General features: G+C 41.9%; 1 protein-coding gene across 1 annotated transcript in view; it reads right to left on the bottom strand.

Moving 5' to 3' along the window:
• Nucleotides 1-18,958, bottom strand: part of LOC134539798 (WD repeat, SAM and U-box domain-containing protein 1-like) — a 36,060-nt gene extending 17,102 nt beyond the window's left edge. Inside the window, exons 1-11 of the mRNA XM_063382066.1 lie at nt 18,840-18,958; nt 16,551-16,722; nt 13,450-13,595; nt 11,431-11,645; nt 10,157-10,386; nt 9,433-9,523; nt 8,333-8,445; nt 6,404-6,540; nt 4,354-4,525; nt 2,405-2,550; nt 831-1,030 (exon numbers count right to left, since the gene is read on the bottom strand). Coding sequence (XP_063238136.1) covers nt 831-1,030; nt 2,405-2,550; nt 4,354-4,525; nt 6,404-6,540; nt 8,333-8,445; nt 9,433-9,523; nt 10,157-10,386; nt 11,431-11,645; nt 13,450-13,595; nt 16,551-16,722; nt 18,840-18,958 — 1,741 coding nt within the window. The remainder of the gene's footprint in view (nt 1-830; nt 1,031-2,404; nt 2,551-4,353; nt 4,526-6,403; nt 6,541-8,332; nt 8,446-9,432; nt 9,524-10,156; nt 10,387-11,430; nt 11,646-13,449; nt 13,596-16,550; nt 16,723-18,839) is intronic.
• Between the last annotated feature and the right edge of the window lie 391 nt (nt 18,959-19,349).

Below are 19,349 nucleotides of genomic sequence, written 5' to 3'. Positions count from 1 at the left end.
AGCATTAGACAGATTAAAAAAATGGCCTTTTTATAGTACGCCTATTATAATACGTTATACCTACTTCAGGTAGCTCATGTGTGTCGTATATGCTAATTTTTTTATTATTTTCATATCTGTATTTACAGAAGAATCTCGTTATAGCGAGCACGGTAATAGCGAGAACACGGCAATAACGAGGTATTTTTGAGGAATTTACGGCGTCATCGCTTGAAGCGCGCTTTTGTTATTTGTCTGCTTTATCTCCACCCCTCTCGCTCGCCACTAGACATCTTGCCGTTGACACCTGTCACATTCTTCAGCCGTGCAGTCGCCACCTAAGTGCGTGGCTTTAAAAATAGAATCCAATCCTTTCTTCCTTTTATCAAACTTCGGTTAGTTATCTGTGCCGTGTGTAGACAAAGTTTAAGATTGGAACAGAAACAACGTAAGAAAGTATTTTTTACAAATTACTTTTGTGTGTTTGATTGTGTTGTGTGATTGTGTGTGTTAATCTTCTGTTTTGTAAAGATATTTAGATAGGAAGATATAGACAGAGAGCTAAAGATATACAGAGAGATATACAGTGATATTTCTATATATGTATATGTGTGTGTGTATGTATGTGTGTGTGTGTGTGTGTGTGTGTATGTATGTATGTATGTATGTATGTATGTATGTATGTATGTATGTATGTATGTACACACACACACACACACACACACACATATATATATAAACAGAGGAGAGATAGAGAGAGATGGTTTGTAAATATGTAACTACTTCAAACCATTTACAAAACTATAGTGTGGGTTCTCGACTGGTGCAGACCGAGCCGGTAGTGGACTCACTGGCGACGCCCTCGGCGGGCGAGAAGTCGCAGCTCTGGGCGCCCAGGTCGTGGGCCTCCTCCTGGGTGAGCAGGCAGGCCTCGGAGCACGGCGCCACGCACCACAGCCGCGCCGTGCCGTCCGAGCTGGCCGTCGCCAGGAGCCGGCTGTCCGGCGTGAAGGCCGCGCCCACCACCGCATCGCTGTGGCCCTCCACGCACCTGCGCCGGTCACATGCTTCCACTCGCACACAGGGGCGCAACTACTACATTTCCAAAGAGGTGTGGCAATATACCTTTTTATAAAGAATCATCGATCCCCCCCTATCGAAGCGGGGGGGGGGGGGGGGGGTCCTCCCCCGGGAAAATTTGTATTTCAAGGTGGAAAATGGTGCTATTTAAGCAGTTTTATTATCTAAAAATTGATTACACAGCACTTTCTTTGGCCTCCGTTTGCCCCCACTTCAAGGTTTCAGAGGGGGGGGGGGGGGGCAAAATCCCTTCCCCCCCCCCTGTTGTTGCGCACCCTTCTCGCACACACGTTACAATATTTGTCTGGTATTACTGCAGAGACCGGGAAAAATTCAATGACCTCCAGGATGGACTCCAATATCCTCTGCACACTCGGGCAAATGCCAACTTTACATCGGCTGCTTGCCGACTTGTGAGTCGTCTCGACTGGGTGGCCTGTGATTCAATACGTTCCTCGAATCAAATTTAACCATACATTGAAACAAAGTTATCACTTCAGAAAAAAAAAAAAGTTTAAAATACAGTAAATATGTAAAAGAGAAAAATACATAAATCTTCATACTTATTCGTTATAGGTGTATTAAAAAAATATGTGTGTTCTATGATCCAGAAAAACAAATTGAATTTCTGAATAAATATTTTTGGCTTCATACATATTACTACTCTCAAAATTTTTTTTTAGTGAAAAAGAGTGTATGTAACATGAATGAATAAAGAAGACGCATTCAGAAATTTTCATATAGCCCACTATTGCTTCTTGGTTAACAAATAATTTAAAAAAAAAAATCAATTTATTTGAAACGACAAATTGAATATCAAATTATTCTATCTAAATTTAAATTTTTTTGAATATTCTTACGACTTCCAAAATGAGTGCAGTGTTTAAGTTTACTGTTGGAAACTATACGCTACCTTCCTTAATCTTATAACACATTTGCTCACATTGTGTACAATTGTAGAGTATTCTGAGAAGTATTTTGTGATACACGTATAACCAGAACAAATAAAAGCATTCTAATCATGTAGCACGCAGGGATGAAAATAATCTATAGAGAAATTAAAAAAAAAAAGTGAGAGTCTTTCTGTACTCGCCAGTGATGTGAACATCTAACCTCGGTAACGAGGAAATTGATGTGTTCTCACGTGGCAATTACACTTATAATACGGAACACGAACACAAAATTTAATGTAGAATTCTTATAAATAATGCAAAGAGTAATGAATATTATTATTATTAACGGTCTCCAGAATATATGAGCCACGGGAGGAATGTACGAGTCACAGGACGGGACGAATGCACGAGCCACGGGACGGGACGAGTGTACGAGCCGGGCCGGGCCTCACATGAGCAGCTCCATGGTGCCCACGGCCCACACGCTGGCGCGCTCGTCGTCACCGGCCGTGACCAGCAGGTGGCCGTCGGGGGAGAAGCGGCACGCGCGCAGGCCGCTGCCGCTGCACTGGAAGCTGGGGCGCGCTCGGCCGCCCGTCTGCGCACACCACACCGCCCCCTTGCACAGCCGCTAGCTCCTGTGCCCCGGGCCCTGGCCAACACGTTCCTTTTCAACCGATATACTCGACAGTTGCTTGAATTTATAATCTGTCACGAAAAAAAAAAAAAAAAAAAAAAAAAAAAAAAAAAAAAAAGGGAGGTTGTCTGTAAAGTCGGTTCAAGGACGATAATTTTACGTGATAACGTCATTAGAAAACATTGATGAAAAATTACATACTTTTCAATTTTCAAATATTATTTACGGTTTTTTGCAAATTTAATTTAAACAATTTGTTATTTAATTTAAACAATTTGTTTAAATATAATCACAAAAAATTAGTTAAAAGTCCTGCCTTAACATTTTTGATATTATAGAAGATTTTCTCGCACGGTGGTTGGCCGGTTCTTTGCACGCTCGGCTCAGGCGGAACGTGACGAGTCATGCTTTTTCCGTGCGTGCAGCCGGCGTTCAGTGATTTATAAGACGTTATCACGTCAAAAATCGTACGAGACATAAATTAACCCGATAGAGGTTCTATCGTCTCTATTGTGGTTTTCACTCAACTGGTAAAATTATTGTTACCAGAATAGTCTTCATGGGAAAAAATCATTTAAACAATAATTGTTTATTATATTATTATATTTACACATAACATTACCTAGGTATTTTACCCCGCTTTAATATTGAAAAACCCCTTCTTCAGGTTCCATCAGGCAAGTTTTCTAAACCTCAACACTTCAAGGTTTTTCCCAGGTGCTCGCCTCAGCGTTCATGCACACAGTTTGATTGTATTCTGAAGGGCTTTCCAGGGTTTAAAAGAACAATTTCAAGGACCAAACTTTTAATACTGATATAAGTTAAGATTAATTTTTTTGAAAATATATTTTCAGTAGATATCAGTAACATAAATAAATATAATATTCACAAAAAAATTTATACAGTAAATACATAATAGAAAATCCTGGAAATGTCTGAGAATTCTTGGAACACTTCAATAGCAACCGAGTAGATACTTTTTAACACACGTAATGTATTGAACAGGCCAGAAAAAATATCACAGCAAAGACGGACTCAGTGGGCTGCCAACTCGAGAACAAGAACCGCAAATAAAGACAAAACAATACATTTCTTGTCCTTCTTTCTGTTCTTGTTGTAACTCTCTCATCACTGTCAGCTCAATGTGTGTCTGTGCTGCCTACGTTTTTAACTTTAGTCGTCGGCTGATCTTGGCTCGTTTTCTGGGTGTTTGCATTTTCAACTTTTTTCCGTCCGTTATTGAGGTTTCTTATGACATATGGTGTAACCAGCAATGGCTTATGTTGAAATAAACATCTCAAATCGATCAGTGCCAGGGCCGGCGCGTCCACACAGGCGAACTAGGCAACCGCCTAGGGCGCCAAGTAGCTGGGGGCACATAACAGCTGATATCACATGTTTAACGATTATTGAAACTAGATGGAAATGGATTTTTGTAACAGTTTGTAATGTTTATATTGATATAAATAATTAATTATTTAAAGTCCACGGTGACCTGTTTATGATTTGTAATTAAAAAAAAAAAAAAAAAAAAAAAACACAAGCCTGCATACATTTGATTGTTGACAAAATCTTAGGCTTACGTGATGTATTTTGAGGCAAGGAAATTTTTTTTTGGGGTGTCCGGCGGTGGGTAAAGGGGGGGGGGGGGGTGAGATACGCGTTTCGCCTAGGGCACCAATTGACCTTGCACCGGCCCTGATCAGAGCTGTACTTAACCCTTATAAAACCTAATATTCAGGAGTGTTGTGTCGAGGAGCCCACCTGCACGTCCCACACCACGGAGGTGCCGTCCATGGAGCAGGAGGCCAGCAGGCCGCCCGCCGGGGAGAACTCCACCTTGTTGACGGCGTAGCTGTGCCCCTCCAGCGGGGAGCAGTCCGCCTCCTGGAAGCGCCCCTCCTCCGAGCGCGCAAACACCCGCACCAGCTTGTCGCTGCGGCACGCACCACACGCTCGCTGTCACGCGCTCGCCGTCGAGATCAGCGTGTTATCGCACGGTCAATACCGTCCACACGCATCCTTCACAAGAGATTCCCACAGACTAAAACTTCAAATTTCCGTTGTCTATTTTATCAAAACTACCGTGTTTTATCGCAGAATCGTCGCACACGCGTAATCGTCGCAACCATATTTTAGGCTGTCAAAATTGGGATAAAAAAACTTCGCGCGTAAACGTCGCATGATGTTTTTGGTCCCGCTAGTAGATGCCGAACGCTTTGTGTAGGTATCTTTTCCGTATAAAACAATGTATTTTAAAGTGGAAATCTAATATTTATTCGGTCATTACCACTTACTTAATAAATTAACGGAAAAATACGACGTTGTTTGGCGTGTAAATTTTCTTATAAAGACATTTTAAAAAGTAATTTCCTTTATCTGATCGTCTGCGTTGCTGCGGTGTAGGTATAATCTAAATCTAAAATTTAATTTCGGTCATTACCACTTATTTATTTAATTAACGGAAATACAAAGTTGTCTGACGTGTAAATTTTCTTTTAAAGACGTTTTTAAACGGTATTTCCTTTATCTGATTGTCTGCGTTACCGCGGCGTACCACTTATAAAAATGTAGCCAGCGCATCATTCATGTTTGGTTATGTTGCTTCCCGTATAGAGCGCGCGCACGTAGTCGAATATCGATATCTCGCCGATTGGATGCAACACGCACTCTCTGTCAGGTGCCGAGTGGCAAGTGTGTAGTACGACACGTTAGTTCACGTCAGATTCAAGCGGCTTGCGTTCACGTTAGTTTTGGTTTTTCTATTTAAAGTTGAAGAAAGGTTTTTGTTTAAGGAATTATTAATATAGATTGTTTGGCGTGCTCTAGTATACTCCGCCTTTCTTTTAAAATAAACGTACTTTCCATGAACAAATTTTGTTTTTATGAATAACTTTACCAAACAAAAATTTTTTTTTCCACACAATGGTCGCACCCCTTCTTTCCAAACTTGATTTTAGAATAAAATTTGCGACGATTATGCGAGAAAACACGGTAATTGACATTTTTTTTTTTTTTTGCAATTTTCTCTTAGTTCTTCCTATACATGACCTTTATTTAAAATGATCTCGCATACGTACACCATTTTATAGTGCGTATGACCACGCAATGAAGCACCACTGAAAGAAATGCTTTCACAGTATGGGTGACGCTAGACTACAGCAGCGGTTCCCAACCCAGCAGTGGGTTCCTCACACTCACCAGAAGTGGAAAAAATTAACAAACGTTAACCACCACGGACTACAACACCATGAAACACGGACACTCCATTGAGATGAGCATTAAATCATCATAGATTCAACGGCGATCTAATGTTCCAACATTATAAATGTAAAAAACATTTTACTAATAAAAGATGCAAGGTCAAACACTTCATACATTTTGTTACAAAAATCATTCTAAATAAATTACATTCACTGATTTTACCATGATAAAGATAAGATTTTTAAAATTAGAGTTGTGTTTTATCAAGCTGCTGATTGATTTTAAGTTACATTTCAGTGCTAAATGGTTTGTATCCTTGAATTTTGGTGTTATAATTTTTACTGACATTTTTTGTGGAGTTATTTCGATTTCCTCGCCATTCCTACGTAACCTTGTCCCCACATTTTGGGTATGGGCTTTAGTGAAGTACTTCTAAAGACACAGGCCTGTAAAACAATGATTGTAGTCAGGAGAGCAAGAGGAGACGGCCGAGAGGAGGGGAGGCAGAGGAGATGGCCGGGAGGAGGAGAGGAAGAGAAGATTGCCGAGAGGAGGAGAGGAAGAGAAGACGGCCGAGAGGAGGAGAGGAAGAGGAGACGTGTCAGGTCACCTGGCACCCGAGGCCAGTAGGCTGCTGCCGCTGAAGTGGCAGGAGTTGACGGCGCCGGCGTGCTGGTCCAGCCGCTGCAGCAGCTTCACCTCCCCCCCCTCCGTGGCTGCCTCCTGCTCCTGCAGCCCCGCGCCACCCTGCACGCACACACGCTTCGCCCTCGCACTGCCCCCTGGCCCCGTCTTTCCACAGAGCTCACCTCTACATTTATAAATGAATTTTTATTGTAAATAGTAAAAAAAAAATATTAAAGTAGCTATTAAAAAGGAAGAAAAAGAGCAAACGCAAGGAAAAAGAAATACAAGAATTTAAAATGAATCCTAGGACTTGGTAACATCCGCACTTCAGCTCAAATTTCCACCAAAGTAACTTTGCAGCGATCAACATTGCGAATGTGTTACATGCACATCTGATATACATCACAATCAATCACATAGACTTAGCCTCACAAATGTATTAAAAAAAATAAATAAATAAGACTTTGCCACCATCAACATTGACGTCATTAGAATCAGTGAGAGAAGAAGTGGTGTGTGTGGATCACTGATGGAATGAAAGCATTGGGGAAACGGGAGCACCCCGCCAAAAAATCTCAACTCGCTGCAACGCCTGATACTTTCCTCAACTGCGAAACATCTGAGTGTGACCCCACAGGGAGCCGATTCCAGATCACTGTGATGGTAGGCGAGAAAACTGGAGCGACCTCGACAACTGAGGCTCCTTCCAGGAATAGCCTCTCACTGCCGTAATAAGTGCGTTTTTAAAATAATTCAATATGGTGCTGGGTGGTTTTCATCAGACATGTTTATAAACTTGCTTTCCTTTGTTGATAAATGAAGATGTAGGTCCATGTTATATTGAATTACATTAAAAGATTAATAGGGTATGTAGTTAGTATAATTGTCATTTACAATTTAATTACAGTTTTATCACATAATCATCACACTTGCTAACAGTCACAATTTGTTTTTTGTCCTGCTTTTAGATTTTGAGCTCTTTGTATATGCAGTATACTTGATCTTCTAAAGATCACAGGACAAAGCACCGTGAAACAATCAGTTTTCAAGTTGCTTTCAGACAGTATGGTAGTCATAATGAGAAAAATCAATAATAAAAATTACAGCAAAACTAGTTTAAGATGAACTGATTTCCCATCCAATACAGTCAAATGTTTTGGGTCTGCCAATTTCTCCTCAAGATGTACATTATTTTTTTCTCATGTAAGATGCTGTCCAGAAAATTCTTTTCCATATAAAATGATATATTTTGAAGTCAAAATCCATTATTTGTTCGGATATTACTGCCTACTTATTTAATTAACGAAAATACGGTGTTGTCTGGAGTGTATATTTTCTTTTGAAGACGTTTCCAAAAGTCTATCCGTTTGTCGCCGCTGTGTAGTGCGTATAAAGATGTGGTCAGCGCTAGTTGGCATCATTCATGTTTGGTTATGTTAATACCTATAAAGAGTACGTGCATGTAGTGAATATGATGCTGATAGCTAACCGAATGCATGCAATGCACGCGCTGTCTCGTGCAGAGTGAACTATATTTGATAGTCCGCCCCGCACTATTTCGTACTTTAACGATAGTAATGGGTACACTACATTATTTCCCGCTTATATTCGGGTTATGGATTTCGTTTTTATATTTCAAGTTGATAAAAATATGATACTGTTACATGAATAATTAATTTAAATTGTTTGGCCAGCTTTCGTATGCTCTGCTTTCTTATTAAACGTAATTTCCATTCAATATGTTTGTATAAAAAATTTAATCCCAACAAAAATGCTTTCCTTGCATAATAATTGCGCGCCTACTTTTCAAACTTGATTTTGGCATAAAATGTGCGATGATTGTGAGATAAAAAATACGGTAATACATTAATGAAGTGAGAATGCGAAGGGAAAACCGCCGGTCGCTACGCACCTCCTTGTTGTTGTTCCCGTAGTGGCTCAAGGCACTGCAAGGCTTCACCAGCTCCGAGTCGAGAGTGAGGCTCGACGACAGATCCCAGACAACCAGGGACCTGTCGTTGGAGCCTGGAACAACACACAGTGCAGCTAGCCCGGCACACACAGCGAAACATGTACCGTATTTAATCGCATAATGTCCGCACCTTTCTTTTTAAATACTTGAAATGGAATTTTTTTAAATCCGCATAAAGTCCGCACCAGACAAAGCAACCTTGGCCACCCCTGAAAGGCACAGTAACGGGATGGAAAATTACTGACGCTGTCAACAATGCTTTGAACTTGAGTTGTTCATTTCTCCGGAGCGGTCGCTGAGAGGGTTTTGTAGCGTGGTGAAACCGTCCGGACTCAGAAACTCGCACTCCACTACGCAGCTGCCTGCGACGTCACGCGAGTTGCAAGGGGATGGGCTACATATAGCACAAGCCAGTACACGTCAACTCACACTACGTCACAAATTAGGGGAGGTAGCGGAGAAGTGGTGGGGGTACATGCGCACGGTTTTTTCATACACTCAGTGGGCAAGGGACAGGGAGGGAGGCTTGCCGGCTAATGCAGACATTAGACATCTGCCCCGTGCCGTCAGTGGCCATCTCAATGAAAGATTAAAAAAATATCTTTTCACGCAAAGCGTTTATTTTGTGTAGGCTGGCTGCGGCTTCTGAACGTAGGAGCGCACACGCGAGTGAGAAAAGAAAAAAAAAAAAAAGAGTGACGTCTTCCACAAATCGCCAGCACCCAATTATCTCGACACCTGTCACATTTCTCACATCCGCTGCGGAGGGTCGCCAGTCACCAGCGCTCTGCTAGTAAACTAATTATGATAGATTAATTTTTGTACTCTACACAAACCGTAAAATTTTGAGGAAATTTTTTTTTCGGACTTAACTTCATAATGTCCGCACCCCAATTTTTTTGTGTCAAAAATGTAGCCTAATTACCGCGGACATTATGCGAGTAAATACGGTAGTACTAGATCACCACCGTCACGGTTCAGGACGGCGCGTGCCGTGTCAGACTTGTTCAGTTCCGAACACGCACGGACGGACCGCTCACCCGTGGCCAGGAGGATCCCGTCCCTGGAGAAGGAGCAGCAGGCGACGTAGCGCGTGTGCTTCTCCAGCACGCACACGCACGTCCCGTCCAGCTGGAAGCAAGCACGGCGCACGGTCACGGGCTGCCCCCCCCCGGCACACAGGACGTACAGCCTCCATCACGGGTGCATGCTGCAGTGGGCTGCGATCTGACCAGGTGTTACACAGCGGGGATATCCAAGACTGTCTCACGCGTAATGTTCATTTCATTTCACTTCAGTCCTAAGAATATGTGGGCTGCATTTGTGAATTCCTTACGATTAAATTTTACGTTTCTCTGCAGATTTTGTCGTCAGTTATTTAAATTGTTAAAGAGTCGATCAACATTATTTTGCTTACAAATTTTATCTGTTTTTTTTGTTTTTTTTTTTTTAATTTTTCAATAACGATAAAAATAAAATACATTATTCTTAACGACAAAATTTGTTTTTTTTCCATAACACCGTAAAATCTTGGCCGTAGTTATCAGTGGCCAGTATTTTGCAAATGCTGATTTTTTTTACTTAGAGTGTGATGGATATATATTGACAGCTTTAAATTGGTACATGCGAGACTCGGGGTTGTAGACAAGAGAGAATGTGGAAAGATGGGACGAGTTTACGTGCATGACGGCAGTCACGAGGCGAGACAGGATCAGGAATGGGAAGAGCAGACAGGAGGAGAGGAGGAGAACGGCAGCCACTCACGGCCCACAGGCGGACGGTCTTGTCGAGGCCGGAGGAGGCGACGTAGTGGCCCCCGGGGGAGAAGCGCGCGCACATCACGGCCGAGGTGTGGCCCTCGAGGCTGGCGCACAGGGACAGCTCGCAGGGCGACGCCCCCTGGCACTTGTCGTACGGGCCGACCTCCAGCCGCCACAGCTTCACCTCTGAGTCGTTGCCGCTGGTGGCCAGCAGGTAGCCCGTGTCTCCCTCCTCTGCGTCGCACACAACCAGTCACACTCCAGGAGACTTATCACATCCACACAGAGTAAACAACACTTGTCTTTACATTTAAAAAAATAATAAATATATTGATTTAGAGCGTCAAAATGTTTCAGATATTACTCTGGGAAAAAAACCCACATATTAAAGAAAATATTGCATAAAGAAACTCTATAAACATATACAGAGACACTTTTTTTGGTATGAACCATTTTTTTTTTTACATAATTTATCTCATTTGGTGTGTAGTTTTAAACCAAGTACCAAACACTTGCTTTTGTTTCACTGTTCTGTTTATATACTCCTGTTTTTCTCCTGTGAGCAATGAGCTTAAACTTAAACGTGAATTTTTATTTCAATAAAGTTATCGATTATTCAACACGACCAACCCTTAACCAAAAACTTATTAAAATGCATTTGGACATCCACTTAAAAATTACGGGGACACGCACCACAACGCCGAAATGCCAGATTGACCACAACGCCGACAGCTAGAAAAACTGCTGCGTACCACAACGCCAAAATACATCAACCCCGAAAAATATGTCATTGCAGGACTGCCACAAAAGGTTAGGTTAGGTAAGGTTAGCGCACAAATTCATTCAGTTGTTTTTAATTTTAGCTCCTGTGCCCTCCCACCCCCCCTCCCACCGTAATAAAGCTGGGGTCCAGGAGTCCTCCCCCGGGAAAATTTGGATTTTAAGGTGTAAAATAGTGCTATTTTAGCAGTTTTCGGTACTTAAATTTAAATATTGTAATGGTAAAATTTTTATTAATTTTAATATGAAATTTGTTTGAGTGATGAATAAGAAATTAATTAAAGATTTGGTGCTAAGACGGGGGGGGTTTCAACCCCTAAACACCCCCCCCCTGGCTACGCCCTGGGTACACAGGAGTTTTTTAACTGTCGGCGTTGCGGTCATTTTGGCATTCGGCGTTATTGTACGTTCCGCATTGTGGTAACGACCCAAAAATCACAATTGCTCCCTGTGTCGCAACTACAGTCAGTCTCCGAGAGCAGCGACGGGGAGGCTCGCCTGCGAGGTGCCGCGCGGGGGAGAAGTCGCTGCTGACGACCCCCAGGTCGTGGGCATCGTCCACAGACAGCCGGCAGGACACACCGGCGCCCCCGTCAGCCAGCTCCGCCACCGACCACAGCTTCATGACGCCGAGCGTGCACGCCGTCACCAGGTAGGCGCAGTCCGGGGTGAACGCCACCGTCTGGACCGTGCCCTCGTGCTCCTGGAACGTCCTGCCCCGCGCCAACGACGCACGACAGTCGCACGCACTGCCCCCTTGTCCCGCTACTGGCTTGCGACTAGCAGCGAGCTGGAGCCGGTGGAAACAATGTCGTACAGTACTCCGACAAACACATACATGTGTTGGTTCAAACCACTTCATCAGCACTTGAACACACACACACTAAAAGATAGAAGATTTGATGTATAACCTCAACAAAGTGCTAGCTGCCCCAACATCTTTTTCTACACAGCTTGCACGCAGTCTGATTACCTGTGTGTAGAGACCGGAAAAATTCGCGAATTCATTTCGCGATAGGCTAAAATACAAATAGTTATACCTCAGTGCTGCCTCTGCTATTGGCTCACAACTCACCTGGATGACTCTGGGCCAATGAGAAACACCCGACCAAAGCTTTATCGAATCACAGGCTGCTACGTTGGGACGTCTCACAAGACAGCAGCCAATGAGTGGGTGGCATTTGACAGAGTGTACGTAGAACTATTAAGTTCATCCTGGAGGTCATTGAACCCGCAAATTTTTGCGGTCCCTACCTATGTGGTAAACAGACATACTATTGAAAGAAAATCCCACAAATAAAAAACTTCTAAATTAAATGAAATATTTCTACAAAGTATTTTCAGTTTTAAAAGATCAAATAGAACTGCATACAAACATACTTTTTATAGTTAAGTCTTGCTGTGTACTTTGGGTAATAATTTGCTGGTACTAAGTTAAGTATGCTTGTAAAATAGCATGCAGTATAGTCTGTTTAGGTTTTTGGAAAGTCTCTGACCAATTAAAAAGACCTAACTTCCAAGTTTCTTAATAAAAAAAAATTCAATTTTCTTTGACCATTCAAGGTTTCTGATTGATTCCAGGTCTTCAACAGGTTTTTTCTGATGAACTCCTGACTTGTTGGGACGTGAGTCGGGACAGTCAGTACAAAGAAAGTGACAGTGATGTCCTTCCACGATCTTATCACATGCCAAAATAAGTTAATGCATGTCAGTCACCATTATGATAATGTTTTTAAAAATTTTAATCTCAAAAACACTATGCCAAAATCAAAACTTAAGCTATTATTTTAATTTTTGTGTGTAATATTTTTTAAAGTTGAAAACATGTTTAGCATTTTTTTTTTTAAATTATACGCAAGACAAGAAAAATTTAGATTAAAATTTTTTTGCCTCAGTACATTGTGTGTATGTGCCTAAGATACGTAGACCTGGATATGCTGAATCAGGTTTTCATAAATATATGGACCCCTGTCGCACATAACACATCGATAGGCTGAGTTATGATTAAATTGAAAAAAAACAAACAAACCAAAAATCATGTCAAAACCTTGTATAACACCAGAATACAAGTTACTACACGAATTAGCACCGAAATGCAAGCTATATAATGGAACTACTAAGTAGAGTTTTACGAAAACTTAATTCAAAACACTAAAAATTTTTTTTTAATGTTTGACATTAAAGGAATATCATTTCCGTACAAAAAATTGTGCCAAAAAGTATGGATCATAAAAATTAATTTAATTTGTTTAGTTGTGCATCCCTTATTGAATCAATTTCACACCATAAATTTTCACCAACTTATTTTTAAGGTTCTGAATTTATCTGTTTCAGACCAAATTAATGAAAACTTTATTTTACCATAAAAGTTCAGCATATAAAGGCCCCCCCTAGTTTGGTGTAGTAAGTATCACAAAACAGCTTTAGTAAAAAGCAAAACGGTAACACGGAAACATTCCGTTTGAGAAACGACACACGTCGACGCGGAGGCTGCACTCGAGTGGATGCGGGCCTGACCTGACCAAGTTGCGGCGCACGAGGTTCCACAGGCACACGGAGCCGTCGTCCCCCGCAGCGACCAGCAGGGTGGAGTCCGGGGAGAAGCGGCACACACGCACCGCCCCGCCGCTCGTCTGGATGAACGTGTGGATGCGCACCCCCGTCTGCGGGCAACCACCCCTTCCTCACGCACTGCCCCTCCTGCCGACGCGCCGGTACAACTATAACGACAGATCTATTCTAAAATAATCGGAAATCAATCGTGCATCAATCACGTAACTTATGTAAACTTCAACCAACTGCTGATTAAAAATTTTCTGTCATTCCTGTAACCAGCCGACCCGGTGAAAGTGGATTTTCAAAACTGTGCCAAGTGGAAACAAAACTGGGAACAATGATGGCACAGCTACACCTTAAAATGGCTGTGCTTTCCTACACTCTGTTCCAAGCAGCAGACATTATTCAGCTATCCAAAACCCATGGTAACATTTTTGACAAGAAAAATAAAACTAATTTGATAAGTCACTGGAGACAGTTTTTAAAATGCAGTTAATGCTATAGTAGGAAAACAATGAATTCATGTCTAAGATTGATAATTTGTTGTGCGGTTTCTTTGAGTGTTATTTATTGTGCAGTTCCTTTGAGTGTTATTTATTGTGCATGTTGCTGTTGTAATGAATATACTAATACTAATATTACTCAGTGCTCAGGGGTGGAAGCAGCATACGTGACAAGGCCTATAAAACTATGGTCCGCTCCATGCTGGAGTATGCCGCAGCAGCGTGGGACCCATACACGGCAGTTCTTGAGAGGGAGCTGGAGGGGGTGCAGAGGAGAGCAGCTAGATGGGTGAAGGGCAAGTGGAGGAGAACGGACAGAGAAGGGAAGGGGCAGTGCAGTACCACAGAGATGATGATAGGATTGAGATGGGAGAGCCTAAAGGACGGAAGACAGGAGAGACTGGTCAAGATGTACCAGGTGCCGAGTGGAGTGGGAGGATGGGGAGAGCATGGGGGGACGAGTCAAAATGGGAATGCCTAGAAGTGGGAAGGAAAATACTAGGAAGGTCTTCAAAGGGAGGAGGACAACAGAAAAAAGGGGAAAAAATGTGATGGTCGTGAGGATGGTAGGGGAAGGAATGGAACAGGCTGGAGTAGGAGTGTGTGTGTGGCGGCTGGGAGTGTGGATCAGTTCAGAAGGAGAGTGCGGGGAAAGTAGGGAGAATGCTTGCCATAGGGCACTTCTGTGCCCAATTGAAGCGCTCTCTCTCTCTCTCTCTCTATATATATATATATATATATATATGTGTGTGTGTGTGTGTGTGTGTATATATATATAATAAGGAAGTCTATAGACGTAACTGTTGTTTTTATTTTATTAATCTACTAGCTAAACCCGGCCACGCTTTGCTGTGGCACAGTTTAATATTAATTCATTGTTTAATTTAATATTTTACTGTGCATGGCTGTGGAATGTAATAGAAGAAATAAAAATGTGTTTAGCTTAAATATTTTTATTGTAAAGCTAATGGAAGGACTACATTCCTTGTTTTCCCATTTTTTGCATAAACATATAGATCAGATGGTTTACCGACTCTGGAGCACCCGACATATAACTGTCCATGAGAGAAGCATTCATTTTCTAAATTCAAACCGCACACTTGCAAAGATTGTCCTTGTGCTTTATTGATGGTCATAGCGAACGCAAGGCGTATTGGAAATTGAAGTCGTTTGAACTCGAACGCCATATCTGTCGGAATAAGTGGCATTCGTGGAAGTAATACGTCTTCACCTTTATGAAGTCCAATCAAAATTGTTGCTTCAATAAGATTATCCATTAATTTTTTAACTACTAATCGTGTACCATTACATAATTTAGGCTGACAGATATTTCTAAGCAATATAATTGGCACACCAATTTTCAAATTCAAAATATGTGGTGGTAATCCTGGAACATCGAGTGAATTGAGAAATTCCGTTGGAAAGTTCATTGCTTCATTTTGGTGCACTACTGAATCAATAGATTTGTATGTCATTGTTTCACCTTCGATTCTGTTTATAATACTATTGTTCATATCGTGTACGTCAACATTTTTAGCCGCTAGAATGGCTCTTTCGCTCAACCATGCATGATTTTTGAATTTTGTTTCGATGTTTTGGAATACCTTGTCTACTAATTCCTCTTTTGAATCTACGATGTTGCATAAATCAGATGATAAGCTGATTTTTCCTGTTTCTGGATTTGTAGGTACAGTGCCGTTACCAACTTCAATTAATTGTCTTGAAAATATGACTGCTGTTGGATCGTTCTGAAGTTTAACTCGCATATTCGTGGTTAAATGCATTTTTTTTACTGTGCTCCAAAAATTTGAATATTTTTTAATTTAAACGTATTTTTATCAATAGAGTCGAAAGAATATACTTTCAAATTAAATAAAGTTTTTTATTCTTTCTTGAAATATATATATATATATATATATATATATATATATATATATATATATATATATATATATATATATATATATATATATATATATATATATATATATATACACATATTTGTGTAAATTATAGTCGTCAAGGCACAATGGTCGAGTAGCCTGATGTGCTTGAACTTCGACAATATGGTACAGCATCGTCGAGCGTGGTCACAACTAAGTTGGGTGACCATGATATTTAGTTATAGAAACTTTTTTTTCCGACTTTTCCGGTGGATTTTCCCAAACTTTTATTTCATATAAACACTCTTCTGTTAAGATGCAATGTTCTGTAAAAATTTCAATCCAAACCATTGTATACTTTCCGAGTTTTGCGGCCAAATACATACGGAAGCTAAATTTTTATATATATAGATAATAACGATCCTTTTTCTCCCAAGTGTTCGTAGGGAGTCACTAAATTTTCTTTGTTTACTCCTAGTGTCACCTCTGTTGTTGACTTTTGATAGTTATTAAATATATATATATATATATATATATATATATATATATATATATATATATATATATATATATATATATATATATATATATATATATAAATAAAATATTTGCTAGTTATATTGCGATGAAGGGAAGTTGAATCTCGGGGCTCGGGCCTCGTAGGCGTGGCAATCACCCGCACGTTCCACAGGATGGTGCAGCCGTCGATGGAGGCGGTGGCCAGCATGGTGCCGCGCGGGGAGAAGCGCACGCACGTCACCCCGTACTTGTGGGCGGCCAGCGGGGAGTAGGGGGCCTCCACGTAGCCCTGGCCCGCGCTCCACTCCCACACGCGCGCCGTCTTGTCCCTGGGGGCACGTCCCCTGCCTCGACACCCACTCCTTGCTCTCCGTGCCCGGTCTAATCACCCCTGCACTGACCCACACACAGCAGAACTCTGCCCTTGGTTTTGTTACGTGCCCACTCGGGAAAAAAAAAACCACACACTTGTTATTCATTCAGGGGCGTAGTAACCGGAGGGGGGGGGGGGGACAGGGGGGACGTGTCCCCCTGAACTTTTTGGGTGGAGGGGACTGTCCCCCCCAACTTTCTAGACCGTGAAATTTTTATTTTATAATACTATTCTGCCCAACTTTATTTGTAATTTCTTCACTCATCAAATTTTATCTTAAGGAAACAATAATAATTATTTTAACATTGATGTATCCAATTGTTAGATACAAAAACTGCTTAAAAAGGCTCTATTTTGCACTTTTAAAATCAAAACTTTCCGGTGGAGGACCCCCGGACCCCTCCGTCTTAGTAGGAGGGGAATGGGTTTACATGACATCAAAATCATTATTTGTCCCCCCCAACTTTATGAACACAGCTACGCCAATGTATTCATTAAAGCCTATTTTAAAATATATGAAAAAAAAAAAAATAAAAGCACTGACATCAGTCAAACAATAATCTAAGAGTGAAACTTACATTGAAAGAATCTTTCAAAGTTTCTACCTGTTACGTTTGAAAATGGTGACTATACACGAAACAATGCTGTAATTGGTTCGAGAATAATTATCACGTGAATTATGAAAAGTTTAGCACATCTTCACTTCAGGCGTCCCCAGAAGAAATATGACCACAGACTACTGCCCTCCCCACTTGGTGAACAGCTGAATTAACGATTCATTATGTTGGCAGACACTGTAGTTAGGTTGTTCGATGTCGTTTGTTTAAACAACAGCTTTTTATTCCATTTAAGAAGTGTTCCTGTGTTTGCCATATGTTTTACGATCATAATTTACAATGTTTTATGGTTTTTAAGTTGCTCTGGTGATTTGCTTGCTTTATGATGAATAAGCCCTTAGGTATTATTTCTACCTGTCTGTGTATTTATGTTTCTGTATGCTTTCACATAGTTAAGAATTGACTTTTTTTTTGGTTCATAAATGCGTGTTAATGTAATTATCTTTTACATTTTTTTTGCCATGGTTCTTTGTTTGAATGAGCCGGTGCAATAGTTTGCTGGGTATGTAGTAATTGGAGAGAGAGTTCGGTAAACGTTAGAAAAGGACTCTGAAGGTAGTCCAAGTGCTGTTGCCATGCGCCATGAATGGCTGATATTTTTCCAGTTATTTTCGTTATTGGTTAATAATAATGTCACCCGACCACCAGACTTCGCCAGAAAATCCTCGTTGCAAGGTATAGAAAATTTGTACACTGATATGTTTTTGCGATTGCTGAGCTGTGATTGGGTGGTGAAGCCACGCCCCTACCGCTTCCTTCGGGTGGTACGCAATTACGTGTAGCTTCATCAGTGTTTGTCTGTACGAGGTACCGCGTAGGTCGCGTATACGGTGGTAGTTCACAAATTAACATTTTAATGGTATAGAAGAGAGAATTTTGCAGCTGTGGTATAAGCATCACCTTTCATAATCAACCTTTTTTTTCATCATTTGGAACCTTTATTTAGTATTTTGTGGTCTTATTGGCCCAAACAAAGCTCGAGTAAGCTTTGTCCATTGTTCTGGGGACAAGAGTCCTTCGGCTTGTACCGAGAGTTCGTTTGCAATCACAGGATTTACTTGCGAACTATATTTTAATATTCATCCTTCGGTACCTGCGAACAGTTGCCAACTCGTTTGTTTTGGAGCCAGTGAAGAAGTTGTGCGAGACTTGATTGTGGATTCGACATGTATTTGTTGTTCTAGTGGTCTGAAAATGGAGGCCGTGACGACTTGAGAACGTTAGTGAAATATTAATTTCAGTCCGAGTCCAAGATACATTATTTCAACAATCAAATATTTGACAGGTAACATTTATTTTGGAACTTAAATATTTCTCAGTGCCGAACTTACTCTTCTGCAAGTGTTCGTGATATACACTCTGGACCGAATGTTTGAGCTAGTACACATGATTGTAAACCCCAGCACAAGTGGACAAACCCCCCCCCCCCCCCTTCCCCCGTGGACGCGGGACTCACCCCGAGCCGGAGGCCAGGAAGTAGTTGCCCCCGAAGTCGCACGAGGTGACGTCGCTCCCGTGGGCCTGCAGCGTCTGCAGGACGGGGGCGTCGTCCGCTATCGACAGCATCGCGTACATGTGGCCGACGCGGCGGCGTCAGGCTGCCCGCAACCTCCGTGTCACCACGCCTGGAGCAACCGAGCATGCCTCTTCAGCTCGACGTTCACATCGTCTGAGCCTGATGTGCCACCACCTCTCCCCTCACATGCTGGGAGCCCGCTCCTCCCACCACCGCCCTCTACGACCGCCCGCCGATGTGACGTCAGTGCTCCGCTCCCGAGAGTTGCCGAGCGAGGACAAACGGTCTGTGAGTCACGCTGGTAGAGGAAGCAGCTTCATGCACCTGTCGTCGTTCTCGGAGGTTCGGAGTGCTACAGGGGGAAACGGGCCTGGCCACACACGGGCTACGTCACGGCCCTGAGAACAGAGTAGCCGGGTCCACATGCCCACTATACATGTGTTGGCGCCC

The sequence above is a fragment of the Bacillus rossius genome, chromosome 16 (genome assembly GCF_032445375.1).
Source record: "Bacillus rossius redtenbacheri isolate Brsri chromosome 16, Brsri_v3, whole genome shotgun sequence".
NCBI classification, from domain to species: domain Eukaryota; kingdom Metazoa; phylum Arthropoda; class Insecta; order Phasmatodea; family Bacillidae; genus Bacillus; species Bacillus rossius.
The sequence above is the reverse complement of the archived record's forward strand: the minus strand, read 5'-3'. Positions and strand labels throughout refer to the sequence as shown.